The 23,846-nt window shown below is 37.0% G+C and overlaps 1 protein-coding gene across 6 annotated transcripts in view; it reads left to right on the top strand.

The window, feature by feature from the left end:
* PHKA1 (phosphorylase kinase regulatory subunit alpha 1) overlaps positions 1–23,846 on the top strand; it is a 158,221-nt gene that overhangs the window by 72,025 nt on the left and 62,350 nt on the right. For all 6 annotated transcript variants that reach the window (XM_058714154.1, XM_058714157.1, XM_058714153.1 and 3 more), the window contains exons 15-16: positions 18,670–18,779; positions 19,725–19,869. In XM_058714154.1, coding sequence (XP_058570137.1) covers positions 18,670–18,779; positions 19,725–19,869 — 255 coding nt within the window. The remainder of the gene's footprint in view (positions 1–18,669; positions 18,780–19,724; positions 19,870–23,846) is intronic.

The raw sequence follows: 23,846 nt of genomic DNA, 5'->3' as shown, positions 1-23,846 counted from the left end.
CAAAAAAAGGCAGGCAGGGGCGCCTGGGTGGCGCAGTCGGTTAAGCGTCCGACTTCAGCCAGGTCACGATCTTGCGGTCTGTGAGTTCAAGCCCCGCGTCAGGCTTTGGGCTGATGGCTCGGAGCCTGGAGCCTGTTTCCGATTCTGTGTCTCCCTCTCTCTGCCCCTCCCTCGTTCATGCTCTGTCTCTCTCTGTCCCAAAAATAAATAAAAAACGTTGAAAAAAAAAAAAAAAGGCAGGCAGAATGTGAATGGAGTTAAAATGTTGTAAAATCTTGCATTATTCAGAAAGTAGTAAAAGTACAAATTTAAGGTACACTCTAACCAGTCAATGATGCATGTTTTAATCTCTCAAGCAGGGTTCCATGACAGAATTAAACTACAGAAAAATTTTTTTAAGTTCCCCCAAGGGTTGCACATACTAGTTCTATTTTAAATATAAAGAAAGTTAATATTTATAATGGATGTCTAAGAAATTAGGACATAATACTCTGGTGGGATCTAGTTGAGAAGAGCTGCTCTGGAGTAACCATTAAAGGAGTAATGAAAGAATGTTTAATAAGATGATGGAGGTGAAATGATATAATAAAATTATTGATTAATCCAAAAGAAGATAAGTGAGAAAAAGAAAGGAATAAACACAGCAAATGCAAATCCTGTAGCAATTTGTAAGATTTAGGTTGGGTAGGAAGATGACAGCATTGGAGAACCCTAAGCTCACCTCGCCACAGATACAATTAGATAACATTCATATCAGCATAAATAACCCAGAAAATTATCTGAAGACTGGCAGAACAGACTCCACACCTAAAGGTAGAGAAGAGGCCACATTGCAGAAGGTATGAAGGGGGAAGACACAGTTTGGGCAAAGATAGACCATGGCCATCTAGAGTGGGGAGAGAGCTAGTGGCATGGAGAAGGGCAAAAAACAGACCTTCATACTGGGGAGCACACAGAAAGGACAAATCCCCATAACATTTGCCTTTGAAATGAGAGGGGCCAGAATTTCGTGAGTTTTTAAAACCAGTGGAACTTAAAGCCTGGAATTTTAAAAACTGGCAAATTTGGCTTAGTGACAGCCCCGAAGACATTAGGAAGCTGAGTCCCCACCCTTAAAGATATAGCACTACAAGCAGCCTATGCTGATATAGCATAGAACCAGCAGTTTGAAAAACACCAGAGACAGACAGGATGGAGAATGATTTGCTCATCTCAGACTGTGGCCTGCAGAGACAGAGGTCATGGGGAGACCCCTCCAGGAGCACAGGAGCTGCCAGGTGCCATTTCCCTCCCCTACCCCCCAGCATAAACAATGGCCACTTGTGGGAACTAGCACAGCACCAACACTTATTGCCTCACTTGTTTGCACCAAGCCCTCCCCCCCCGCCCAGTGCTTTGGTGAATCCACCTTCCAGTCGTGCTGGCCTTGGTCCCCATAATTCAGGCCCTCTTGCTCAGAAGACCAACACAAACATTCCTAGAAGCACATAACATACCAAAAATGAAACAGGAAGGAATAGAAAATTTGAACAGACCAATTACCAACAATAAAATTGAATCCTCAATCAAAAAATAAAAGTCCAGGATCAGAGGGCTTCACAAGCAAATTCTACCAAGCATTTAAAGAAGAGTTAATACATGTTCTTCTCAAATTGTTCCCAAAATATGGAAAGGGAAGGAAAACTTCCAAATTCATTCCATGAGGCCAGTGTCATCCTGATACCAACACCAGATTAAGACACCACAAAAAAGAGAACTACAAGCCAATAACTCTCATAAATGTACATGCAAAAACCTCAACAAAATATTAGCAGCTGAATCCAACAATACATTAAAGTATCATACAGAATGATCAAGTGGGATTTATTCCCAAAATGCAAGAGTGATTTAATATTCACAAAACAATCACATGATAGGTCACATCAATAAGAGAAAGGATAAAAATCATGACTATTTCAATAGATAGGGAAAATACATTTGACAAAGTACAACATCCATTCATGACACAAAAAAAACCCTGCAAATTAGACTTAGAGGGAATATACCTTAACATAACAAAGGCCTTAAATGAAAAACTCACAGGCAATATCATATTCAATGGGGGAAAATTGAGAGCATTTCCCCTAGGGTCAGGAACAAGACAAGAAAATACACTCTTACCAGTTTATTCAACATAGTACTAGAAGTCCTAGCCATACCAATCAGACAACAAAAAGAAATAAAAGGCATCCCAGTAGGTAAGGAAGAAGTAAAACTCTCAATATTTGCAGATGTCATGATACTGTGTATAGAAAACCCTAAAGACTCCACCAAAACCCTACTAGAACTCATAAATGAATTATTTAAAGATGGAGGATACAAAAATCAATGTACAGGAATCTGTTCATTTCTATACACTAATAATGAAGCAGAAGAAAGTAAAAGAAGCAATCCCATTTGAAATTGCACCAAAACCAATAAAATATCTGTCTAAACTTAACCAAAGAAGTGAAAGACCTATACTCTGAAAACTATAATATGATGAAATAAATTCAAGACAACACAAATAAATGGAAATATATTCCATGTTCATGGGTTGTTAAAATGTTCATACTACCCAAAGAAATCTATAAATTTAATGTAGTCTTTATCAAAATACCAACAGAATTTTTCACAGAACTGGAACAAGCAATGGTAAAATTTGTGTGGAACCACAAAAGACCTCGAATACCAAAACAATCCTGAAAAAGAAAAACAAAACTGGAGGTATCACAATTCCAGACTTAAAGTTATATTACAAAGTGGTAGTAATTAAAACAGTATGGTACTGGCATAAAAAAATAGATTCATGGATCAATAGAAAAGAATAGAAAACTCAGAAATAAACCCACAATTATATGGTCAATTAATATTTGACAAAGAAGAGATGAATGTACAATGGGGAAAAGTCTGTTCAACAAATGGTGTTGGGAAAACTGGACAACTACATGCAAAAGAATGAAACTGGACCATGTACTTACACCATACACGAAAATAAACTTAAAATGGATTAGAGACATAAATCTGAGACCTCAAACCACAAAACTCCTAGAAGAGAGTACAGGCAGTAATTTCTTTGACATCAACCATAGCAATATTTTTCTAGATATGTCTTCAGCTATAAAAAAGATGAAATCTTCCCATTTGTGACATGGATGGAGCTAGAGTATAATGCTAAACAAAACCAGTTAGAGAAAGACAAATATGACTTCACTCATTTGGAATTTAAGAAACAAAACAAATTAGCAAGAAGAAAACAAGAGAGAGACAAACCAAGAAACAGACTCTACTATAGAGAACACACTGATGGTTACTATAGTGGAGGTCGGTGGGATGATGGGTGAAATAGGGGACGAGGATTATAGTGTACACTTATGAAAAAAAAGACAAAAAAGCAGTCTCCTGAGAAAAGGAAAATAAAAGCAAACATAAGCTCCTGGGACTACATCAAAATAACAAGCTTCTACACAGCAAAGTAAACAATCAACAAAACTAAAAAAGCAACCAACGGAATGGGAGAAGATATTTGCAAATGACATAACTGATAAAGGGTTAGTATCCAAAATATATAAAGATAAAATTCAACATCCCAACAACAAATATTTGAATTAAAAATGGCAGAAAACATGAGTAGACATTTTTCCAAAGAAGACTTATGCATAGCCAATAGGCACATGGAAAGATGTTCATCATCACTTCCCATCAGGGAAATGCAAATCAAAACTACAGTGAGCCATCACCTCACACCTGTCAGAATGGCTAAAATCAACAACAGAAGAAACAAGTGTCGGTGAGGATATGGAGAAAAGGGATTCCTCATGCACTGTTGGTGGGAATGTAAACAGTGCAACCACCAGTGGAAGGTAGTATGGAAGTTCCTCAAAAAGTTAAAAATAGACCTACACTATGATCCAGTAATCACACTACTAAGTATATACCCAAAAACTAGGAAAACACTAATTCAAAGCAGTGCATGCACCCTTATGTTTATAGCAGCAGTATTTACAATAGCCAAATTATGGAAGCAGCCACATGTCCATTGATAGATGAATAGATAGAAAAGAAGATGGCAGTTGAGTAGGAAGACTCCAGGCTCACCTTGTCCCACCAATACAACTAGATCACTATCAAATCATCCTACATACCCCCAAAAATCAACCTGAAGACTGACAGAACAAACTCCACAACTAAAAGAAGAGAAGAGGCCACACTGAAGAAGGTAGGAAGTGAGGAGACATGGTTTAGGAGAAAAACAGATCCTGCCTGCTTTGGAGGGGAGGGAGTCACAGTCATGGATAAGGGCAAGGAAGAGAGCACACAGGAGAACGCAAAAGGAGAATGTTTCCCTGTAGCCATTGTCTTGGAAAGCAAAGGGGCTGAATTATGTGAGTCCTTAGAACCAGCAGGGCTTAAAGCCCAAAGTTTTAAAGGTCTGCAGTCTTGGCTGGGATAGACACCACAGAGCACTGCACTGCTCCTGGAGAAAAGACAGGCAAACAACCCAGGGGCATAAGCATAGAAACAGAGATCTGGAGATCGCCTGGGGCACACAGTGAGGAGATTCTTTTCTTTTCTCAGGTGTCCCTGAAAGGCAGCATTTGTGGAGACATCTCTCCAGGAACAAAGGATCTGGCTGGTTCCATTTCCCTCCTCTGCTCCTCAGCATAAACACAGAGCCACCTGCTGGAAGCAGTCCAGTGCAGACACCAGATGCCTTACTTGCTTACACTAAGCCCTGCCCCCTTGCACTACAGTGGAATTGCCTTCTCAGCCATGCTTGCCTCTGTCCTAGCAGTCTTGGCCCCAACCCCAGAATACCAGCACAAAACCCTGCCCATACCACATGTCCTGACCAGAGAGTTTTGCAAGGCCTCAGTTTTCATGGAAGTGGTATCAGGTCTCATTTCACAAGCAGACAAGAGTATATCTAGTTAAAACTCACCACATTCAGTCCAGGGAGCAAACACTGTCCACAGCAGGCAAGGAGAGCCTCTGCAGATGACAGGCCTGAATGACAGAGTAGCCAAAACAGCAACAGAGCACACCCAACACATTAGAGGAACTCCCTGAAGTGCCAGTCCCTGGGCACTACAGGACCTCTTCTTCATAAGACCATTACTTCCATGAGCAGGAGACATAACTCACTCTTCTAACATAGAGACTTAGCCAAAATGCAAAAATGGAGGAATTTATCCCAAATGAAAGAAATACATGAGGCCGCAGTCAGAGATCTAAGCAAAAACAGACAAAAGTATCATACCTGTTAGAGAATTTAATGCAACAATATTAAGGATACTCATGGGGCTTGAGAAAAGAATGGAAGACACCAGTGAGACCCTTAACACAGAGATAAAAGAGTTAAGAAAAGAGCCAGAGGTGAATAATGTAATAAACAAAAATTGGAAATAGGCCTGATGCAGTGAACAGCAGGCCAGAAGAAACAGAGGAACACATTAGTAACACGGAACACAAAATAATGGGAAATAATGAAGCTGAACACAAGAGAGAATTAGGGAACATAAGAATAGGCTTAGGGAACTCAGTGACTCCACCAATGTAATAACATTCATATTAAAGGAGTCCCAGAAGAGAAGAGAGAGAAACGAGGGCAGAGAATTTACTTGAGATAATGACTGAAAACTTCCCTAATCTGGGGAAGGAAATAGACATTGAAATTCTAGGAGGGACAGAGAACTCCCAACAGAATCCACAAAAGCAGCCCAGCCTCAATACATATTTTAATTAAATTTGCAAAATATAGTGATAAAAAAAATCTTAAAAGTAGCAAGGTAAAAGAAATCACTAACTTACAAGGGAAGACCCATAAAGCCAGCTGCAGATTTCTTAACAGAAACTTGTCAAGCCAAGTGGCATGGTGGATTCAGAGTTCTGCATGGGAATATAAAAAGAATTATTCACCATGATCAAGTGGGATTCATTCCTGGACTGCAGGGCTGGCTCAACATTCGCAAATCAATCAATGTGATACATCACATTAATAAAAGATAAGAACCATATGATCCTGTCAATCAATGCAGAACGAGCATTTGACAAAATTCAGCATCCTTTCTTAATAAAGACCCTCCAGAAAGTCAGGATTGAAGGAACATACTTAAACTTCATCAAAGCCATTTATGAAAAGCCCACAGCTAATATCATCCTCAATGAGGAAACACTGAGAGCTTTCCCCCTAAGATCAGGAACACAACAGGAATGTCCACTCTCACCGCTGTTGTTTAACGTAGTGTTGGAAGTTCTAGCATCAGCAATCACACAACAAAAGGAAATCAAAGGCATCAAAATTGGCAAAGATGAAGTCAAGCTTTCACTTTTTGCAGATAACATGATACTATACATGGAAAACCCGACAGACTCCACCAGAACTCTGCTAGAACTGATACATGAATTCAGCAAAGTTGCAGGATACAAAATCAATGTACAGAAATCAGTTGCCTTCTTATACACTAATAATGAAGCAACAGAAAGACAAATAAGGAAACTGATCCCATTTACAACTGCACCAAGAAGCATAAAATACCTAGGAATAAACTTAAGTGAAGATGTAAAAGATCTGTATGCTGAAAACTATAGAGAGCTTATGAAGGAAATTGAAGAAGATACAAAGAAATGGGAAAACATTCCATGCTCATGGATTGGAAGAATAAATATTGTTAAAATGTCAATACTACCCAAGGCAATCTACACATTCAATGCAATCCGAATCAAAATTGCACCAGCATTCTTCTCGAAGGTAGAACAAGCAATCCTAAAATTTGTATGGAACCACAAAAGACCCTGAATAGCCAAAGTAATATTGAAGTAGAAAACCAAAGCAGGAGGTATCACAATCCCAGACTTTAGCCTCTACTACAAAGCTATAATCATCAAGACAGTATGGTATTGGCACAAAAACAGACACATAAACCAGTGGAATAGAATAGAGACTCCAGAATTGGACCCACAAAAGTATGGCCAACTAATCTTTGACAAAGCAGGAAAGAATATCCAATGGAAAAAAGACAGTCTCTTTAACAAATGGTGCTGGGAGAACTACACAGCAATATGCAGAAGAATGAAACTAGACCACTTTCTCACACCATTCACAAAAATAAACTCAAAATGGATGAAGGACCTGAATGTGAGATGGGAAACCATCAAAACCCTAGAGGAGAAAGCAGGCAAAAACCTCTCTGACCTCAGCCGCAGCAATTTCTTACTTGACACATCTCCAAAGGCAAGGGAGTTAAAAGCAAAAATGAACTATTGAGACCTCACAAAGATAAAAAGCTTCTGTACTGCAAAGGAAACAATCAACAAAACTAAAAGGCAACCAACGGAATGGGAAAAGATATTCGCAAATGACATCTCAGACAAAGGGCTAGTATCCAAAATCTATAAAGAACTCACCAAACTCCACACCCGAATAACAAATAATCCAGTGAAGAAATGGGCAGAAGACATGAATAGACACCTCTAAAAAAGACATGCAGATGTCCAACAGGCACATGAAAAGATGCTCAACGTCGCTCCTCATCAGGGAAATACAAATCAATACCACAATGAGATAGCACCTCACACCTGTCAGAATAGCTAACATAAACAACTCAAGCAACAACAGATGGTGGCAAGAATGCGGAGAAGGAGGATCTCTTTTGCATTGTTGTTGGGAATGCAAGCTGGTGCAGCCACTCTGGAAAACAGTATGGAGGTTCCTCCAAAAACTAAAAATAGAGCTACCCTACAAGCCAGCAACTGTACTACTAGGCATTTATCCACGGGATACAAGTGTGCTGTTTGGAAGGGATACATGCACCCCCATGTTTATAGCAGCACTATCAACAATAGCCAAAGTATGGAAAGAGCCCAAATGTCCCTCAATGGATGAATGGATAAAGAAGATGTGGTATATATATATACAATGGAGTATTACTATTACTTGGCAATCAAAAAGAATGAAATCTTGCCATTTGCAACTACATGGATGGGACTGGAGGGTATTAAGTTAAGTGAAATTAGTCAGAGAAAGACAAAAATCATATGACTTCACTCATATGAGGACTTTACAACACAGAACAGATGAACATGAGGGAATAGAAGCAAAAATAATATAAGAACGTGGAAGGGGACAAAACATAAGAGACTCTTAAATATGGAGAACAAACAGAGGGTTGCTGGAGTGGTTGTGGGAGGGGGACTGGGCTAAATGGGTAGAGGGCATTAAGGAATCTACTCCTGAAATCATTATTGCACTATATGCTAACTAACTTGGATGTAAATTAAAAAATAAATAAATAATTTTTTAAAAATGACTATTTCTGTAAAACATAAGTTAAGGAATTCATTTTAAAAAGGATATATAATAACTTACACCTAAAACATGGAGAGGAGAGGAGAGGAGAAAGAATGGGTTCACACTTAATGAACATCAACTTACTATAGAATGCTATTGTAGAAGAGGTTATATACAAACCTACTTGTAACTATGTATCAAAAATCACCAATAAATGCAAAGAATACAGAGAAATAAATCTAATATATTACTAAAGAAAATCAGCAACATAAGAAACACAAAGTATCACAGAAAATCTCCAGATACAACCATAAAACAAGTAATAAAATGGCAATAAATACATATCACTAATTACTGTGAATGTAGATGGACTAAATAATTAAATGATATAAGGTGTCAGAATGGATAAACCCATCTATATGCTGCCTATAAGAGACACATTTTAGACCTACAGACACCTGAAGATTGAACGTGAAGGGATGGGGAAACATTTATCATGTAAATGGGTGTCAAAAGAAAGCCAGAGTAGCAATACTTATATCAGAAAAACTAGACTTTAATACAAACATTAACAAGAGACAAAGAAGAGCACTATATAATCATAACGAGGCAATCCAACAATAAGATATAAATTGTAAATATTTATGTATCCAATGTGGGATCACCAAAACATATAAAACATTTAATAATAAACATAAAAGAACTCATTGGTAAAAATACAATAATAGTTGGGGACTTTTACACTCCACTTACATCAATGGACAGATCATCTAAACAGAAAATCTGCATGGAAAAATGGCTCTGAATGACACACTGGACCAGATGGACTTAATGTATATATTCAGAGCATTACATCCTAGAACATCTAAATAAACACTGTTTCCAAGTACACATGAAACATTATCCAGAATAGATCACATATTAGGCCACAAACAGGCCTTAACAAATACAAAGAGATTGAAGTCATACTATGCACCTTTTGTGACCACATGCTATGAAACTAGAAGCCAAGCACAGGAAAAAATCTGGAAAGACCACAAATACATGCAGGTTAAATAACATTACTAAACAATGAAATAAAAATTTTCATCGTTAACCATGAAACGAAAGGAGAAATTTAAAAATACATGGAAATAAATACAAATGAAGACACAGTGGTCCAAAACCTTTGAGATGCAACAAAATTGTTCCTAGGAGGGAAGTTTATAACAACACAGACCTATTTTAAGAAGAAAAATCTCAAATAACAACCTAACTTTACCCCTAAAGGAACTAGAAAAAGAACAACAAATGAAGCCTAAAGCAAGAAGGAGGGAGGAAATAATGAAGATTAGAACAGAAGTAAATGATATAGAAACTTAAAAAATAGATTAATGAAACCAGGAGCTGGTTATTTGAAAAAAATATAATAAAATTGATAAACCTGCATCCAGACTTATCTAAAAGAAAAGAGAAAGGACCCAAATAAAATCACAAGTGAGAAAGTAGAAATAACAACCAACATCACAGAAATATAATCATAAGAGAATATTATGAAAAATTAATATGCAAACAAATTGGAAAACCTAAAAGAAATGGATAAATTCCTAGAAACATATAAATTACCAAAACTGATGAAACCATAAGAAATAGAAAAGTTGAATAGACTAATAACCAGAAAAGAAATTGAATCTGTAATCAAAAAACTCCCAACAAACAACAGTCCAGGATTGGATGGCTTTACAGGCTAATTCTACCAAACACTTAAGGAAGAGTTAATTCATATACTTCTCAAAGTATTCGAAAAAATACAATAGGAGAGAAAACTTCCAAATTCATTCTGTGAGGCCAGCATTACCCTGATAGCATAACCAGTGTGTAAAGACACCACAAGAGAGAGAGAGAGAGAGAGAGAGAGAGAGAGAGAGAGAGAGAGAGAGAGAACTACAGGCCAGTATCGTTGATGAACATAGATGCAAAATCCTCAGCAAAATACAAATGAAACACTACGTTAAGAAAATCATTCACCATAGTCAAGTGGGATTTATTCCTGGGTTGAAAGTCTGGTTCAACATTTGCAAATAGATCAACGTGATCATCACATTAAAAAAGAAGGGATAAGAACCATATGATCATTTCAGTAGATGCAGAAATATCATTTGACCAAGTACAACATCATTTCATGATTAAAAAAAAAACACTCAACAAAGTAGGTGTAGAGGGAACATACCTCAACATAATAAAAGCCATATATGAAAAACTATAACTAATATCCTAAGTGGGGGAAAAATGAGAGCTTTTCCTCTATGGTCAGGAACAAAACAAGGATGTCCACTCTTAACCACTTTTCTTTAACACAGTACTGGAAGTCCTAGCCACACCAATCAGATATCAAAAAGAAATAAAAGGCATCCAAATCAGCAAGTAAGTAGTCAAATTTTCACTATTTGCAGATTATATGATACTATATATAGAAAACTTGAAAGATTGCACCAAAAATACTGCTAGAACTAACAAACTAATTCAATCAAGTCCCAGGATACAAAATCAATGTACAGAATTCTGTTGCATTTTTATACACCAGTTATGAAGAAGCAGAAATAGAAATTAAGGAATCCCATTTACAATTGCACCAAAAACAATAAGATACCTAGGAATAAACCTAACCAAAGAGGTGAAAGACCTGTGAAATACCAATGAAAGAAATTGAAAATGTCACAAAGAAATGGAAAGACACTCCATGCTCATGGATTGGAAGAACAAATATTGTTAAAATGTCTATACTGCCCAAAGCAATCTACGCATTTCATATAATCCCTATCAAACATCAACAAAATTTTTCACAGAGCTAGAACAAGCAACCCTAAAATTGGTATGGAACCACAAAGACTCCAAATAACCAAAGCAATCTTGAAAAAGAAAACAAAGTGGGAAACATTATAATTCCAGAGTTGAAGTTATATTACAAAGCTATAGTGATCAAAACAGTATTGTGCTGACATAAAAATAGGTACACAGATCAATAGAACAGGACAGAAAACCGAGAAATATAGTCACAAATATATGGTCAGTTATTCTTCAACAAAGCAGGAAAGAATATGCAATGGGAAAAGTACAGTCTCTTCAACAAATGGTGTTGGGAAAACTGGACAGCAACATGCAGAAGAATGAAAATGGACCACTTTCTTAAACCATACACAAAAATAAACTAAAAATGGATTGAAGACCTAAATGGGAGACCTGAAACCATAAAAAACCCTAAAAGAGAACATAGGCAGTAACTTCTTTTCATCAGATGTAGCAACTTCTTTCTAGATTTTTCTCCTGAAGCAAGGGAAACAAATGCAAAAATAAAGTATTAGGACTAAAAATAAAAAGCTTCTTCACAGTGAAGGAAACAATCAACAAAACTAAAAGGCAACCTACAGAATGGGAGAAGTTATTTGCCAATGACATATCTGATAAAGAGTTAGTACCCAAAATATGTAAAAAAAAAAAAAACCTATATAGCTTAACACCCCAAAAATGAATAATCCAATTAAAAATGTGCAGAGGGCATGGATAGACATTTTTCCAAAGAAGACATCCATATGGCCAACAGACACATAAAAAGATGCTGAAATAACTCATCATCAAGGAAATACAAACCAACACTACATTGAGCTACCACCTCACACCAGATGCTAAAATCAACAACATAAGAAACAATAGGTGTTGGTCAGGATGTGTACAAAGGTGAACTCTCTTACAAACTGGTACAGCCACTCTGGAAAACAGTATGGAGTTTCTTCAAAACGTTAAACAGAGAACTACCCTACAATCCAGCAATCTCACTACTAGGTATTTACCCAAAAAATACAAAAATACTAATTGAAAGGGATACATGCACCTGATGTTTATAGCAGCATTATCTACAAGAGCCAAATTATGGAAATATCCCCAATGTCCATTGACCAATGAATGGATAAAAAATGTGTGGTATATATATCCAATGGACTGTTACTCAGCTATAAATAAAAATGAAATCTTGCCAGTTGTAAGGACATGGGTGGAGCTAGAGACTATGATGCTAAACTAAATAAATGAGAGAAAGACAAACACCATACGATTTCACCCAAATGTGGAATTTTAGAAACAAATAAACATGGGCGAGGGGAAGAGAGGAAAACCAAGAAACAGTCTCTTAATTATAGAGAACAAACTGATGATTACCATAAGGGAGGTGGGTGGAGAAAAGTGTTAAATAGGTGATGGGGATTAAGGAATGCACTTGTGATGATCACTGGGTGATGTATGGAAGTGTTCAATCACTGTATTGTACACCTGAAACTATTATTTTAACTAACTGGAATTTAAATTAAAACTTTAAATAGATGTGAGATATGTGTGTGATATATATATATATATATAATGGAATATTAGCCATGAAAAAGAATGGAATCTTGCCATTAGTGACAACATGGATGGAGCTAAAGAGTATAATCGTAAGCAAAATAATTCAGTCAGAAAAGAAATACAAATACCATATATTTGCACTCATATGTGGAATTTAACAAACAAAACAAATGAGTAAAGGCAAAAAAAGAGAGAGACAAAGAACAGATTTTTAAGTATAGAGAACAAACTGATGGTTATCAGAGGAGAGGTGGATGAGAAAATGGGTTCAATAGGTGAGGGGATTAAGGAGTGCGATTGTCATGATGAGCACAAGTTGATGTATGGAATTGTTAAGTCACTATATTGTACACCTGAAACTTATATAACTTAGCTAACTGGAATTAAAAACTTTTTAAAAATGCAAATAAATCTGTAAGACACAGTAAAGAATTTAGGAAGGTCTTGCTTATCACTTGAACTTATACCATGGCTGACTGACCCTGCAGCATCCGAGATTTGCTGCTGCCTAAGAAAAGCTACTAACTTTTTTGGCATCCTAATTTGGCATTTACAGATCCTAAATGCCTAGACCTGACTCTCAACTGAATCTTCATATGTTCTACCATATAGACTGTTCCCACCTCAGCACCAGATGTGCCAAACTGAAAGCAGGCACAGGCTAAACAAATTTCAAATTAACAAAATGAACTTTAAATGAACTCAGATAATTGCAGATTTGGGTCACCCTCCTGTGGAGCTCTAAATTTATGAAACTATCCTGGGTTCTGGCTGGACCATTTGGGACAGTTGCTGATGTCCACAGGGAAAGGCTTGTTCTCTGATCAGACCATCTGAAATTGATCTGCTGATTGGTTCTATATGTCTGATACAGAAAGTGATTGTATTCTTCTGATTTCTGCAAAAGCTACAAATTGGGGGAGAGCACATCAGAGGAAATGTGACCCCTCCCCTACTCCTGACAAATTGGAATCTTGAACCCTCCTTGGGACTTGGTGGTTCTGTTTGGCTTTCCAGATTAGTGCCAGTTTACAAAAATGTATTGATAACTCCACTGCCCTTTCTCCTGATGCACAAGCCTTAGTAAGGCAATTTGCTTACTAAGTGCAGCTGTCCCCAGAAAGAGAGTAATCTTTTCTAAGCTTCTCATTGGATAAATTATTGGGACAAAAGTGGTAAGAAGTACAAAAACGCATTTTTTAATTATTTGAAAATACAGAATTTCGTCTTGACCAATTCCTGGACATGATATGTCTTTCTGGCTAAACTGTATAATAATGTTTGCCTATGAAAATACTCTTAAACTTCTTGTATACAACTCTTCCAGATAAAAGATTGGGATGGAAGGAAGAGAATATTATGAAATTCTGGTTGCTAATTCAGACACACAGGTTTTGTGACAGTGGAGAAAAAACAAAATCCTGACACCTGGGGAGGCATGGGTAAAGGAGAAGGGCATTAATCATCTTTGATTTTTAGGACTATACCTGGAAATATTCCTCTCCTTCCTAATAAAACCACATGTTTTCTTACCTGCTGCCAAGAGTGCTTTGAATTCAAACTGACTGCTGAGTCTAAGGTCACATCTGACTGAACTGACTAGGAGATAGCAGGATGTGGCCACAGCTCCCACACCTTCTATGCAGAACACCTCCCAATGTCATCCACACTCACAAAGCAGATTAGCTGATGTCATGAAGAAACAAAACTGTTTGGATCCAGTTTCCTTCAGGAGACACTCCCATTGAAATCAAAGAATGAACTGAACTTTTTGTACTGGACTGGAAACACTAGGATAGGAGGCCTGCACTGGGAGACCCCGCTGGAGATCATGTTAACCTATACTGCCTGATTAATGTATGTGATGCCCTAATATTTGTAAACTCTTTTTGTCCAAGAGTACTGCGTATGCCCTCTGGAATTATACTTGTGTGTGAACCCTGACTATCCTGGCACTGCCTCAGCCTTGGAAGGCATTTAGGTCAGCATCAATATACAGGCCAGGCTGGTGCTGTGCTTGGACTGATCCCTCAAGCCAGATAAAAAAAGGTTAATACAGAAACTTGAGGAAGTTACCTGGCTGTTGAAGAGACATAATTATAGTAATGTTAGGTTCTATCTGGCTAAATCTAAGACCCCTGAGGGCATAATTGAGGATTACACTACAGGTTGGGCTTACTTTACTGCATGGGAACCTACTGACAAAGACACCTTGGCCAAAAGCCAATGGGGTGGACTGTGCAGTAAAAGAGTTCGCATGACAGGCCTGAGAATGCAATTCTTAGAAAAAACTGCTTGTGGGGTACCTGGGTGGCTCAGTCAGTTAAGTGTCTGACTTCAGTTCAGGTCATGATCTCACTGTTCGTGAGTTTGAGCCCTGCATCGGGCTTTGTGCTAACAGCTCAGAGCCTGGAGCCTGCTTCAGATTCTATGTCTCCCTCTCTCTATGTTCCTCCCCCACTCTCAGTCTGTCTCTCTCTCAAAAATAAATAAAGATTACCCAAAAAAGTCTTAAAAAACAAAGAAAGAACTGCTTGTAAGTTTGGCCCTTGGATGGCATTTGAAGACCTGGATTTTAAGAGGGTCCACCATCCTCTTAAGGGTAACAGTGGTTTACTGCATGTCTAAACTGTACAAACAGTATGGCTTATGCTGAATATCTGTTTTCCTTTTGAGAGACTGGAGTTTGGGTATGTACTGTGCAGAGAGTGTCTGTGTGACCAACCACTAATAAAAACATCGAGTCTCAAATGAGCATCCTTGGTAGACAACATTTCACATGTGTTGTCATATTTTGATGCTGGAGGAATTATGCATTTGCTATGTGACTGCTCTGGGAGAGGAATCTTAGAAGCTTGTTTCCTCTGGACTTTGCACCATGTGCCTTTTTTCTTTGCTGTTTTGCTTTGTGTCATTTTGATTTAATAAACCTTAGCCATTAATACAGCTATACAGTGAGTTCTAGGAATCCTAGTGAATCACCAAACCTGGAGATAATCTATGGGACCTCCAACACAACAAGAATATTCATAGGAGCTTTATTTATAATAACAAAAATCTGGATGGGGTGCAGGAAATCTCAAATGTCCATCAATAAGTGAATGGATAAACGATACATCCATACACTGGGCTATTATATAGCAATGAAAACAAATGAACTAATTCTACATACATCGTATGGATGAATCTCATAGACATATTGTTGAGTGAAAAAACAAGATGCCAAAAAATATTGTATGATTTTATTAATATAAAGCTAAAAAGTGGACTACTTATTTATGGTGATTGAAGTTTGAATGGTGGTTAATTTTGGGAGCTGGGGGATGTTAATAACCGGGAAGAGGCACAAGGGAGGCTTCTGCAGTGCTGATAATGTTCCATATCTTGATTTGGGTTGTGTGTTTACTATGTAAAACTGTATCAATTTTTACATTTAAGATTAGCATACTTCATGTATATTATGTATATTATACTATAAGAAATTACCAATGAAAATAATGTTCATTGATGGATGAAAAGATAAACTAATGTGATGTGTATATACAATGGGAAATTTTTCAGCCTTGAAAAAGAATAAAATTCTGACACAGTACAAAATGGATGAACCTTGAAGACATTATTCCAAGTGGAATAAACCAGTCACAAAACAACAAATATTGTATGATTCCACATATATGAGGTACCAAGAGTAAGCAAATTTATGGAGACAGAAATAGTGATGATTTCCAGGGACTGGCAAGAGGAGAACATGGGGAGTTATTGTTTAATGGGCACAGTTTCAGTTTGGGAAGATGGAAAAGTTGTGGAGATGGGCGGTGGTGATAGTTGCACAACATTGTGAATGTGCTTAATACCGCTGAACAATTAAAAATGGTTAAAATGGTAAATTTTAGGTTATGAATATTTTTTACTACAATAAAAAAGAAAAAAAATGGAAGAAACAGTGGATAAACCTGGTTGTGATATCAATGTCAGTTAAATGTGTACTTTCCAGAAAGAATCCTGGAATATGACCAACGCATTGACAGCTCTCTAGTTCTGTCCCTAAAAGTGAAGCAACACTAAAAAGGTGGCATATTTGATAAGTTTCATACTTAGGATAAAGCAGGAGCAAAAATAAAATCCCCAAGAAAAATGAGTTCCTTGGAGAGTGTGATGCTAAGTGAAATAAGCCATACAGAGAAAGACAGATACCATATGGTTTCACTCTTATGTGGATCCTGAGAAACGTAACAGAAACCCATGGGGGAGGGGAAGGGAAAAAAAAAAAAAAGAGGTTAGAGTGGGAGAGAGCCAAAGCATAAGAGACTGTTAAAAACTGAGAACAAACTGAGGGTTGATGGGGGGTGGGAGGGAGGGCAGGGTGGGTGATGGGTATTGAGGAGGGCACCTTTTGGGATGAGCACTGGGTGTTGTATGGAAACCAATTTGACAGTAAATTTCATATATTAAAAAAAAATAAAAATAAATAAATAAATAAATAAATAAATAAATAAATAAATAAAAAGAAAAATGAGTTCCAATAAAAAAAAGGTAGTACTAGTTCTGTCAGTACTGACATGAAATGATATTTAATATAAATTTTGGAGAAAGAGAGGTTGAGAACAAGCTTTTTGTGTATAGTGCTATTGTTATAAAAGGGAAAAAAGTGTGTGAGTAAATGAACTATTTCCTCATTGTAGGAGGTATTAATGTAATAATTGTCTTTTCAGAGACAAAAAAATTCAACTACATGTAACATAGATATAAATGATCAGATTCTAATTTCAAAATGCTAAACTATAAAAAAGAAGACATATCAGGGAAATAAAGCGGATGTGTGTATACATACATACACACACATATACATAATATTTATAGAGAGATGTGCAGATTCTATATAAATTTTCACTAAAACTACACCTTGGGGTGCCTGGGTGGCTCAGTCAGTTGAGCATCTAACTTCAGCTCAGGTCATGATCTCACAGTTCGTGAGTTTGAGCCCCACATCGGGCTCCGTGCTGTCAGCAATGGAGCCTGATTGAGATTCATTCTCTCTGTGTGTCTCTCTCTCTTTCTCTCTCTCAAAAATAAATAAACAAACATTTTAAAAGTTAAAAAAATAAATAAAATTACACCTTTTGTAGATTTCTGATAGTTCAAGTCTTCCCCTTTCTTAAGTTTTCAAAAATATTCCTCTGCCAAATGAATTTTACTCTATGTATAAGTTTCCACAAAATTACCTATCAGACACAATAATATTTTGACTTATTTGGATAAGTTGTGTTGTTCCATTGAATTTAAAATGTGTCAATTAAATTGAAGGAGTCCAAGTAAATTCATTTCAGTTTTTCAGTTTAGTATGCCATCTTTAAGCTGATGAGGGTTTGTTCAGCTTTATTGAGGCATAGTCTACATTGATAAGTTTGGTAGTCAATGTAGTTTTTGCAGTTTTCATGGGATTTAAGGAAATTCAGCATATGAATATCGATAATAGAATTCTATCATTCGTAGAACTATTAATTTTCATGTGCATTCTTTTCTCTCATGTAGATTATGTGACTTTTTTATAAGAGCATAAAGTTCTTTAAGAACAGAGATAAATGGGTGGCTCAGTTGATTAAGCGCCCGACTTTGGTTCGGGTCATGATCTCACAACTTGTGGGTTTGAGCCCTGTGTCAGGCTCTGTGCTGACAGCTCAGAACCTGGAGCCTGCCTCGGATTCTGTGTCTCCCTCTCTCTCCTCCCCTCCCCTGCTCATGCTCTGTCTCTCTGTCTCTCAAAAATAAACATTTAAAAACATTTTTAAAAAACAGAGATAAATGCATACTCTCTTGGAGAGCCCTAAAGTACTTAGTATGAACTTGTACATGATACAGATAGTAACTTTGAGGTACAGAACTTAGTTTGTTGTATCAGGAAGTGTAAATCTAATACAAAAAAAAATGTTTACTCATTGGATTTGTGCCCTAGAAAGATCTTGAGCATTTTTTTAACTCTATCTTAGGATGCAACAGTAGAATGAAACTTAGTGGACGACCCTATAGGCACATGGGAGTCCTTGGAACTTCAAAACTCTATGACATTCGGAAAACTATCTTTACCTTCACTCCACAGGTAAGTGGAATAAGATTTAGATGCACTGAGATGAATGGAAGTAAGACTAACAGTACAGAAATAAAGCATTTACTAGAGTTAGGGCAGGTGTCAGAGTTCATGGGGCCTTGCACATATTAAGTTGCTCAATAAATATTTGTTGAGTTGGATTGAACTGAGCTTGCAGCACAGAGCTATGCCAAGTGATTGTGGCTACCAAGAGTAGTCCTATGTGTTGCAGAAACAGTGACTAGGGATTTTATAAATGTTGAAGTACTTTTAAAAAGTACTCCTTTTAAATGTTAAAAATAAGATTCTATTTATTCTTTATGAACAAAATATAACCTCTTTTACTTAGTTACTAAATTGTGTTCTCTTTGTTTTGGGCAGAGGCCCTTTTTACATTGATATTCTCTTCTAAACAAAAATGTCAGTACTGTTTCAGCCATGATTATACATATTGTTAGCCTGTTATTGGCCACATTATAATAGTAAGCCCAATTATATGTGTGTATAGGAGGAGAAACTATTTTCCGGAAAGAAAGCTTAAGCTCCCCATTTGTTGTCTTACATCTGAAGTTGTGCATCTGAGGTAGAGACAAAAGAGTAATGTACCATAGATCCTATTTCTGACCTTGCCATTTGCTAGCCATGTGACTTTGCTAATCCACTTAGTGTCTCTGCCTTATTTTTATCTATTAAAAGAAGAAAAGCCGTCACTCATTTGTTATATAATTAAATAAAATTATGTACTTGAAAACACTTTGTAAACTAGAGTACACTGTAAAAATGTCAAAAATTATATGTACCAATTGACTATCAGATTCTTTGGAAAGAATTAGGCACTATAGTTGCCTCTGTGATGTGTTATATACCTTTGTGAATATGTGAGTACTTTAAAATATTATTTGACAGTTATAAGAGTAAGTTATTCTAAGCTGTTATTTTTCTCCTTCTTTTTCTCAGTTTATAGACCAGCAACAGTTCTACCTGGCTCTGGACAACAAGATGATAGTAGAAATGCTTAGAACAGACCTCTCCTACCTCTGTAGCCGCTGGAGGATGACAGGCCAGCCTACCATCACCTTCCCCATTTCACACACCATGCTTGGTAAGGTTGTATGAGGCAAGGAACAAATGTATTTGGGGACTAAGTCATGTGGTTAGCCCTTCAAAGTCTTAGAGTCACTGGAAAGCTGCTCATTATCATTTATTCTTTCAGCAGTTATTTCTTAGCTCCTATTTTTGTGCCAGGCATTTATCTAAGCACTTGGGCTACATGGAGGAAATAAGGCAGATTAGTAGATAGAATTCTACTCTCATGGAGCTTATGTTTTAGAATAAATATGTAACAAATGAACCAACGTTCAAGAATATTTCAAATGGTTTGAGAGTTATAATTCTGAAAATGTAATAGAATAACTTGCAGGCTACTTGGGGGCTAATTGGTTTTTAGGTCAATTGCAGAAACTTTATAATGTAATTCATTTTAAAGACAGTAATAATACATTCTGCATCTGTCTTACCCCAGTGGAGCACCAAGATTTTATAGATAAGTTCCCACACTTATCCTTCCAAGTCTTGCCTAACTGAAGCAGTAAAATCTAACAAGGAGAAGTGAAAAGGCTTTCAGTTTAGCTTTCCTTTACTGGCTGGGCTTCTTAACATTTCTTATTTGAAACTGGGTGAAAGGCTTTATTATTCTCTCAGTTCCTGGAGGACTAGAGCCAATACTGAAGCACTGTTTCCTTTCTGTGTCTCTGCTATTGCTTCCAAAAGCCTGGTTATACTGCCAAAGGAAGTAGAATTCCTTTTCATTAGAGAAGAATCCTTTGTCATAAATCATTCAGTGTCCAGACAGGCTGTTAGGAATTTTGATCACATCTCTAAAGTGCTTCAAAAGCAGAGGAATTGAGGAAGTAGGGTAGTCTTTCTTCTTTTTGCCTTTCTTCTTTATTTAAGACAACAAGTTCCTGATTAATAAACATTATGTTTCCAGACTTGTCTTCAGAAAATATAAAGTCTAATTGGAGAGGCAAAGCTGATACACAAAAATAATAGAAACAATCAAAGACAGTATATAAAGAAGAACCAAAGCATTGGATTAGTATTTTTTTTTAATTTTTTTTTTAACATTTATTTATTTTTGAGACAGAGAGAGACAGAGCATGAACGGGGGAGGGTTTTTTTTTTAATTTTTTTTTAACATTTATTTATTTTTGAGACAGAGAGAGACAGAGCATGAACGGGGGAGGGTTTTTTTTTTAATTTTTTTTTAACATTTATTTATTTTTGAGACAGAGTGGATTAGTATTTTAAAGTGAAGGTAATCAAGTTGTTAAAGAAAATCTTTTGACTGAGATGGGAATTATCAAGACTTTTTGGGATGGGTAGAATTCATATAGGAGGATAGAAGAAGGAAAGGCAGTTTAGGTAAGGGGAAGATACCATGAATGAGACCTGGAGACAGGGATGAGCTTGACTTGTTGTTGTTGTTGTTGTTTTTTTTAATATGAAATTTATTGTCAGATTGGTTTCCATACAACACCCAGTGTTCATCCCAACAGGTGACCTCCTCAATGCCCATCACCCACTTTCCCCTCCCCCGACCCCCCCCATCAACCCTCAGTTTATTCTCAGTTTTTAAGAGTCTCTTATGGTTTGCCTCCTTCCCTCTCTGTAACTTTTTTTCCCCCTTCTCCTCCCCCCTGGTCTTCTGTTAAGATTCTCAGGATCCACATAAAAGTGAAAACATATGGTATCTGTCTTTCTCTGTATGACTTATTTCACTTAGCATCTCACTCTCCAGTTCCATCCATGTTGTGACAAAAGGCCATATTTCATTCTTTCTCATTGCCAAGTAGTATTCCATTGTATATATAAACCACAATTTCTTTATCCATTCATCAGTTGATGGACATTTAGGCTCTTTCCATAATTTGGCTATTGTTGAAAGTGCTGCTATAAACATAGGGGTACAAGTGCCCCTATGCATCAGCACTCCTGTATCCTTTGGGTAAATTCCTAGCAGTGCTATTGCTGGGTCATAGGGTAGTTCTATTTTTAATTTTTTGAGGAACCTCCATACTGTTTTCCAGAGTGGCTGCACCAGCTTGCATTCCCAACAACAATGCAAAAGAGATCCTCCTTCTCCGCATTCTTGCCACCATCTGTTGTTGCTTGAGTTGTTTATGTTAGCTATTCTGACAGGTGTGAGGTGCTATCTCATTGTGGTATTGATTTGTATTTCCCTGATGAGGAGCGACGTTGAGCATCTTTTCATGTGCCTGTTGGACATCTGCATGTCTTTTTTAGAGGTGTCTATTCATGTCTTCTGCCCATTTCTTCACTGGATTATTTGTTATTCGGGTGTGGAGTTTGGTGAGTTCTTTATAGATTTTGGATACTAGCCCTTTGTCTGAGATGTCATTTGCGAATATCTTTTCCCATTCCGTTGGTTGCCTTTTAGTTTTGTTGATTGTTTCCTTTGCAGTACAGAAGCTTTTTATCTTTGTGAGGTCTCAATAGTTCATTTTTGCTTTTAACTCCCTTGCCTTTGGAGATGTGTCAAGTAAGAAATTGCTGCGGCTGAGGTCAGAGAGGTTTTTGCCTGCTTTCTCCTCTAGGGTTTTGATGGTTTCCCATCTCACATTCAGGTCCTTCATCCATTTTGAGTTTATTTTTGTGAATGGTGTGAGAAAGTGGTCTAGTTTCATTCTTCTGCATATTGCTGTGTAGTTCTCCCAGCACCATTTGTTAAAGAGACTGTCTTTTTTCCATTGGATATTCTTTCCTGCTTTGTCAAAGATTAGTTGGCCATACTTTTGTGGGTCCAATTCTGGAGTCTCTATTCTATTCCACTGGTTTATGTGTCTGTTTTTGTGCCAATACCATACTGTCTTGATGATTATAGCTTTGTAGTAGAGGCTAAAGTCTGGGATTGTGATACCTCCTGCTTTGGTTTTCTACTTCAATATTACTTTGGCTATTCAGGGTCTTTTGTGGTTCCATACAAATTTTAGGATTGCTTGTTCTACCTTCGAGAAGAATGCTGGTGCAATTTTGATTCGGATTGCATTGAATGTGTAGATTGCCTTGGGTAGTATTGACATTTTAACAATATTTATTCTTCCAATCCATGAGCATGGAATGTTTTCCCATTTCTTTGTATCTTCTTCAATTTCCTTCATAAGCTCTCTATAGTTTTCAGCATACAGATCTTTTACATCTTCACTTAAGTTTATTCCTAGGTATTTTATGCTTCTTGGTGCAGTTGTAAATGGGATCAGTTTCCTTATTTGTCTTTCTGTTGCTTCATTATTAGTGTATAAGAAGGCAACTGATTTCTGTACATTGATTTTGTATCCTGCAACTTTGCTGAATTCATGTATCAGTTCTAGCAGAGTTCTGGTGGAGTCTATCGGATTTTCCATGTATAATATCATGTCATCTGCAAAAAAAATGAAAGCTTGACTTCATCTTTGCCAATTTTGATGCCTTTGATTCCCTTTTGTTGTGTGATTGCTGATGCTAGAACTTCCAACACTATGTTAAGCAACAGCGGTGAGAGTGGACATCCTGTCATGTTCCTGATATCAGGGGAAAGCTCTCAGTTTTTCCCCATTGAGGATGATATTAGCTGTGGGCTTTTCATAAATGGCTTTTATGATGTTTAAGTATGTTCCTTCAGTCCCAACTTTATTGAGGGTTTTTATTAAGAGAGGATGCTAAATTTTATTAAATGCTTTTTCTGCATCAATTAGCAGGATCATATGGTTCTTATCTTTTCTTTTATTAATGTGATGTATCACATTGATTGATTTGCAAATGTTGAACCAGCCCTGCAGCCCAGGAATGAATCCCACTTGATCATGGTGAATAATTCTTTTTATATGCTGTTGAATTTGATATGCCAGTATCTTGTTGAGAATTTTTGCATCCATATTAATCAGAGATATTGGCCTGTAGTTCTTTTTTGTTTGTTTGTTTGGGTTTTTTTTTTTGTTTTTTTTTTTTTTTGCTGGCTCTCTGGTTTGGGAACCAGAGGAATGCTGGCTTCATAGAATGAGTCTGGAAGTTTTCCTTCCC

The sequence above is a fragment of the Neofelis nebulosa genome, chromosome X (genome assembly GCF_028018385.1).
Source record: "Neofelis nebulosa isolate mNeoNeb1 chromosome X, mNeoNeb1.pri, whole genome shotgun sequence".
Lineage (NCBI taxonomy): Eukaryota > Metazoa > Chordata > Mammalia > Carnivora > Felidae > Neofelis > Neofelis nebulosa.
The sequence above is the reverse complement of the archived record's forward strand: the minus strand, read 5'-3'. Positions and strand labels throughout refer to the sequence as shown.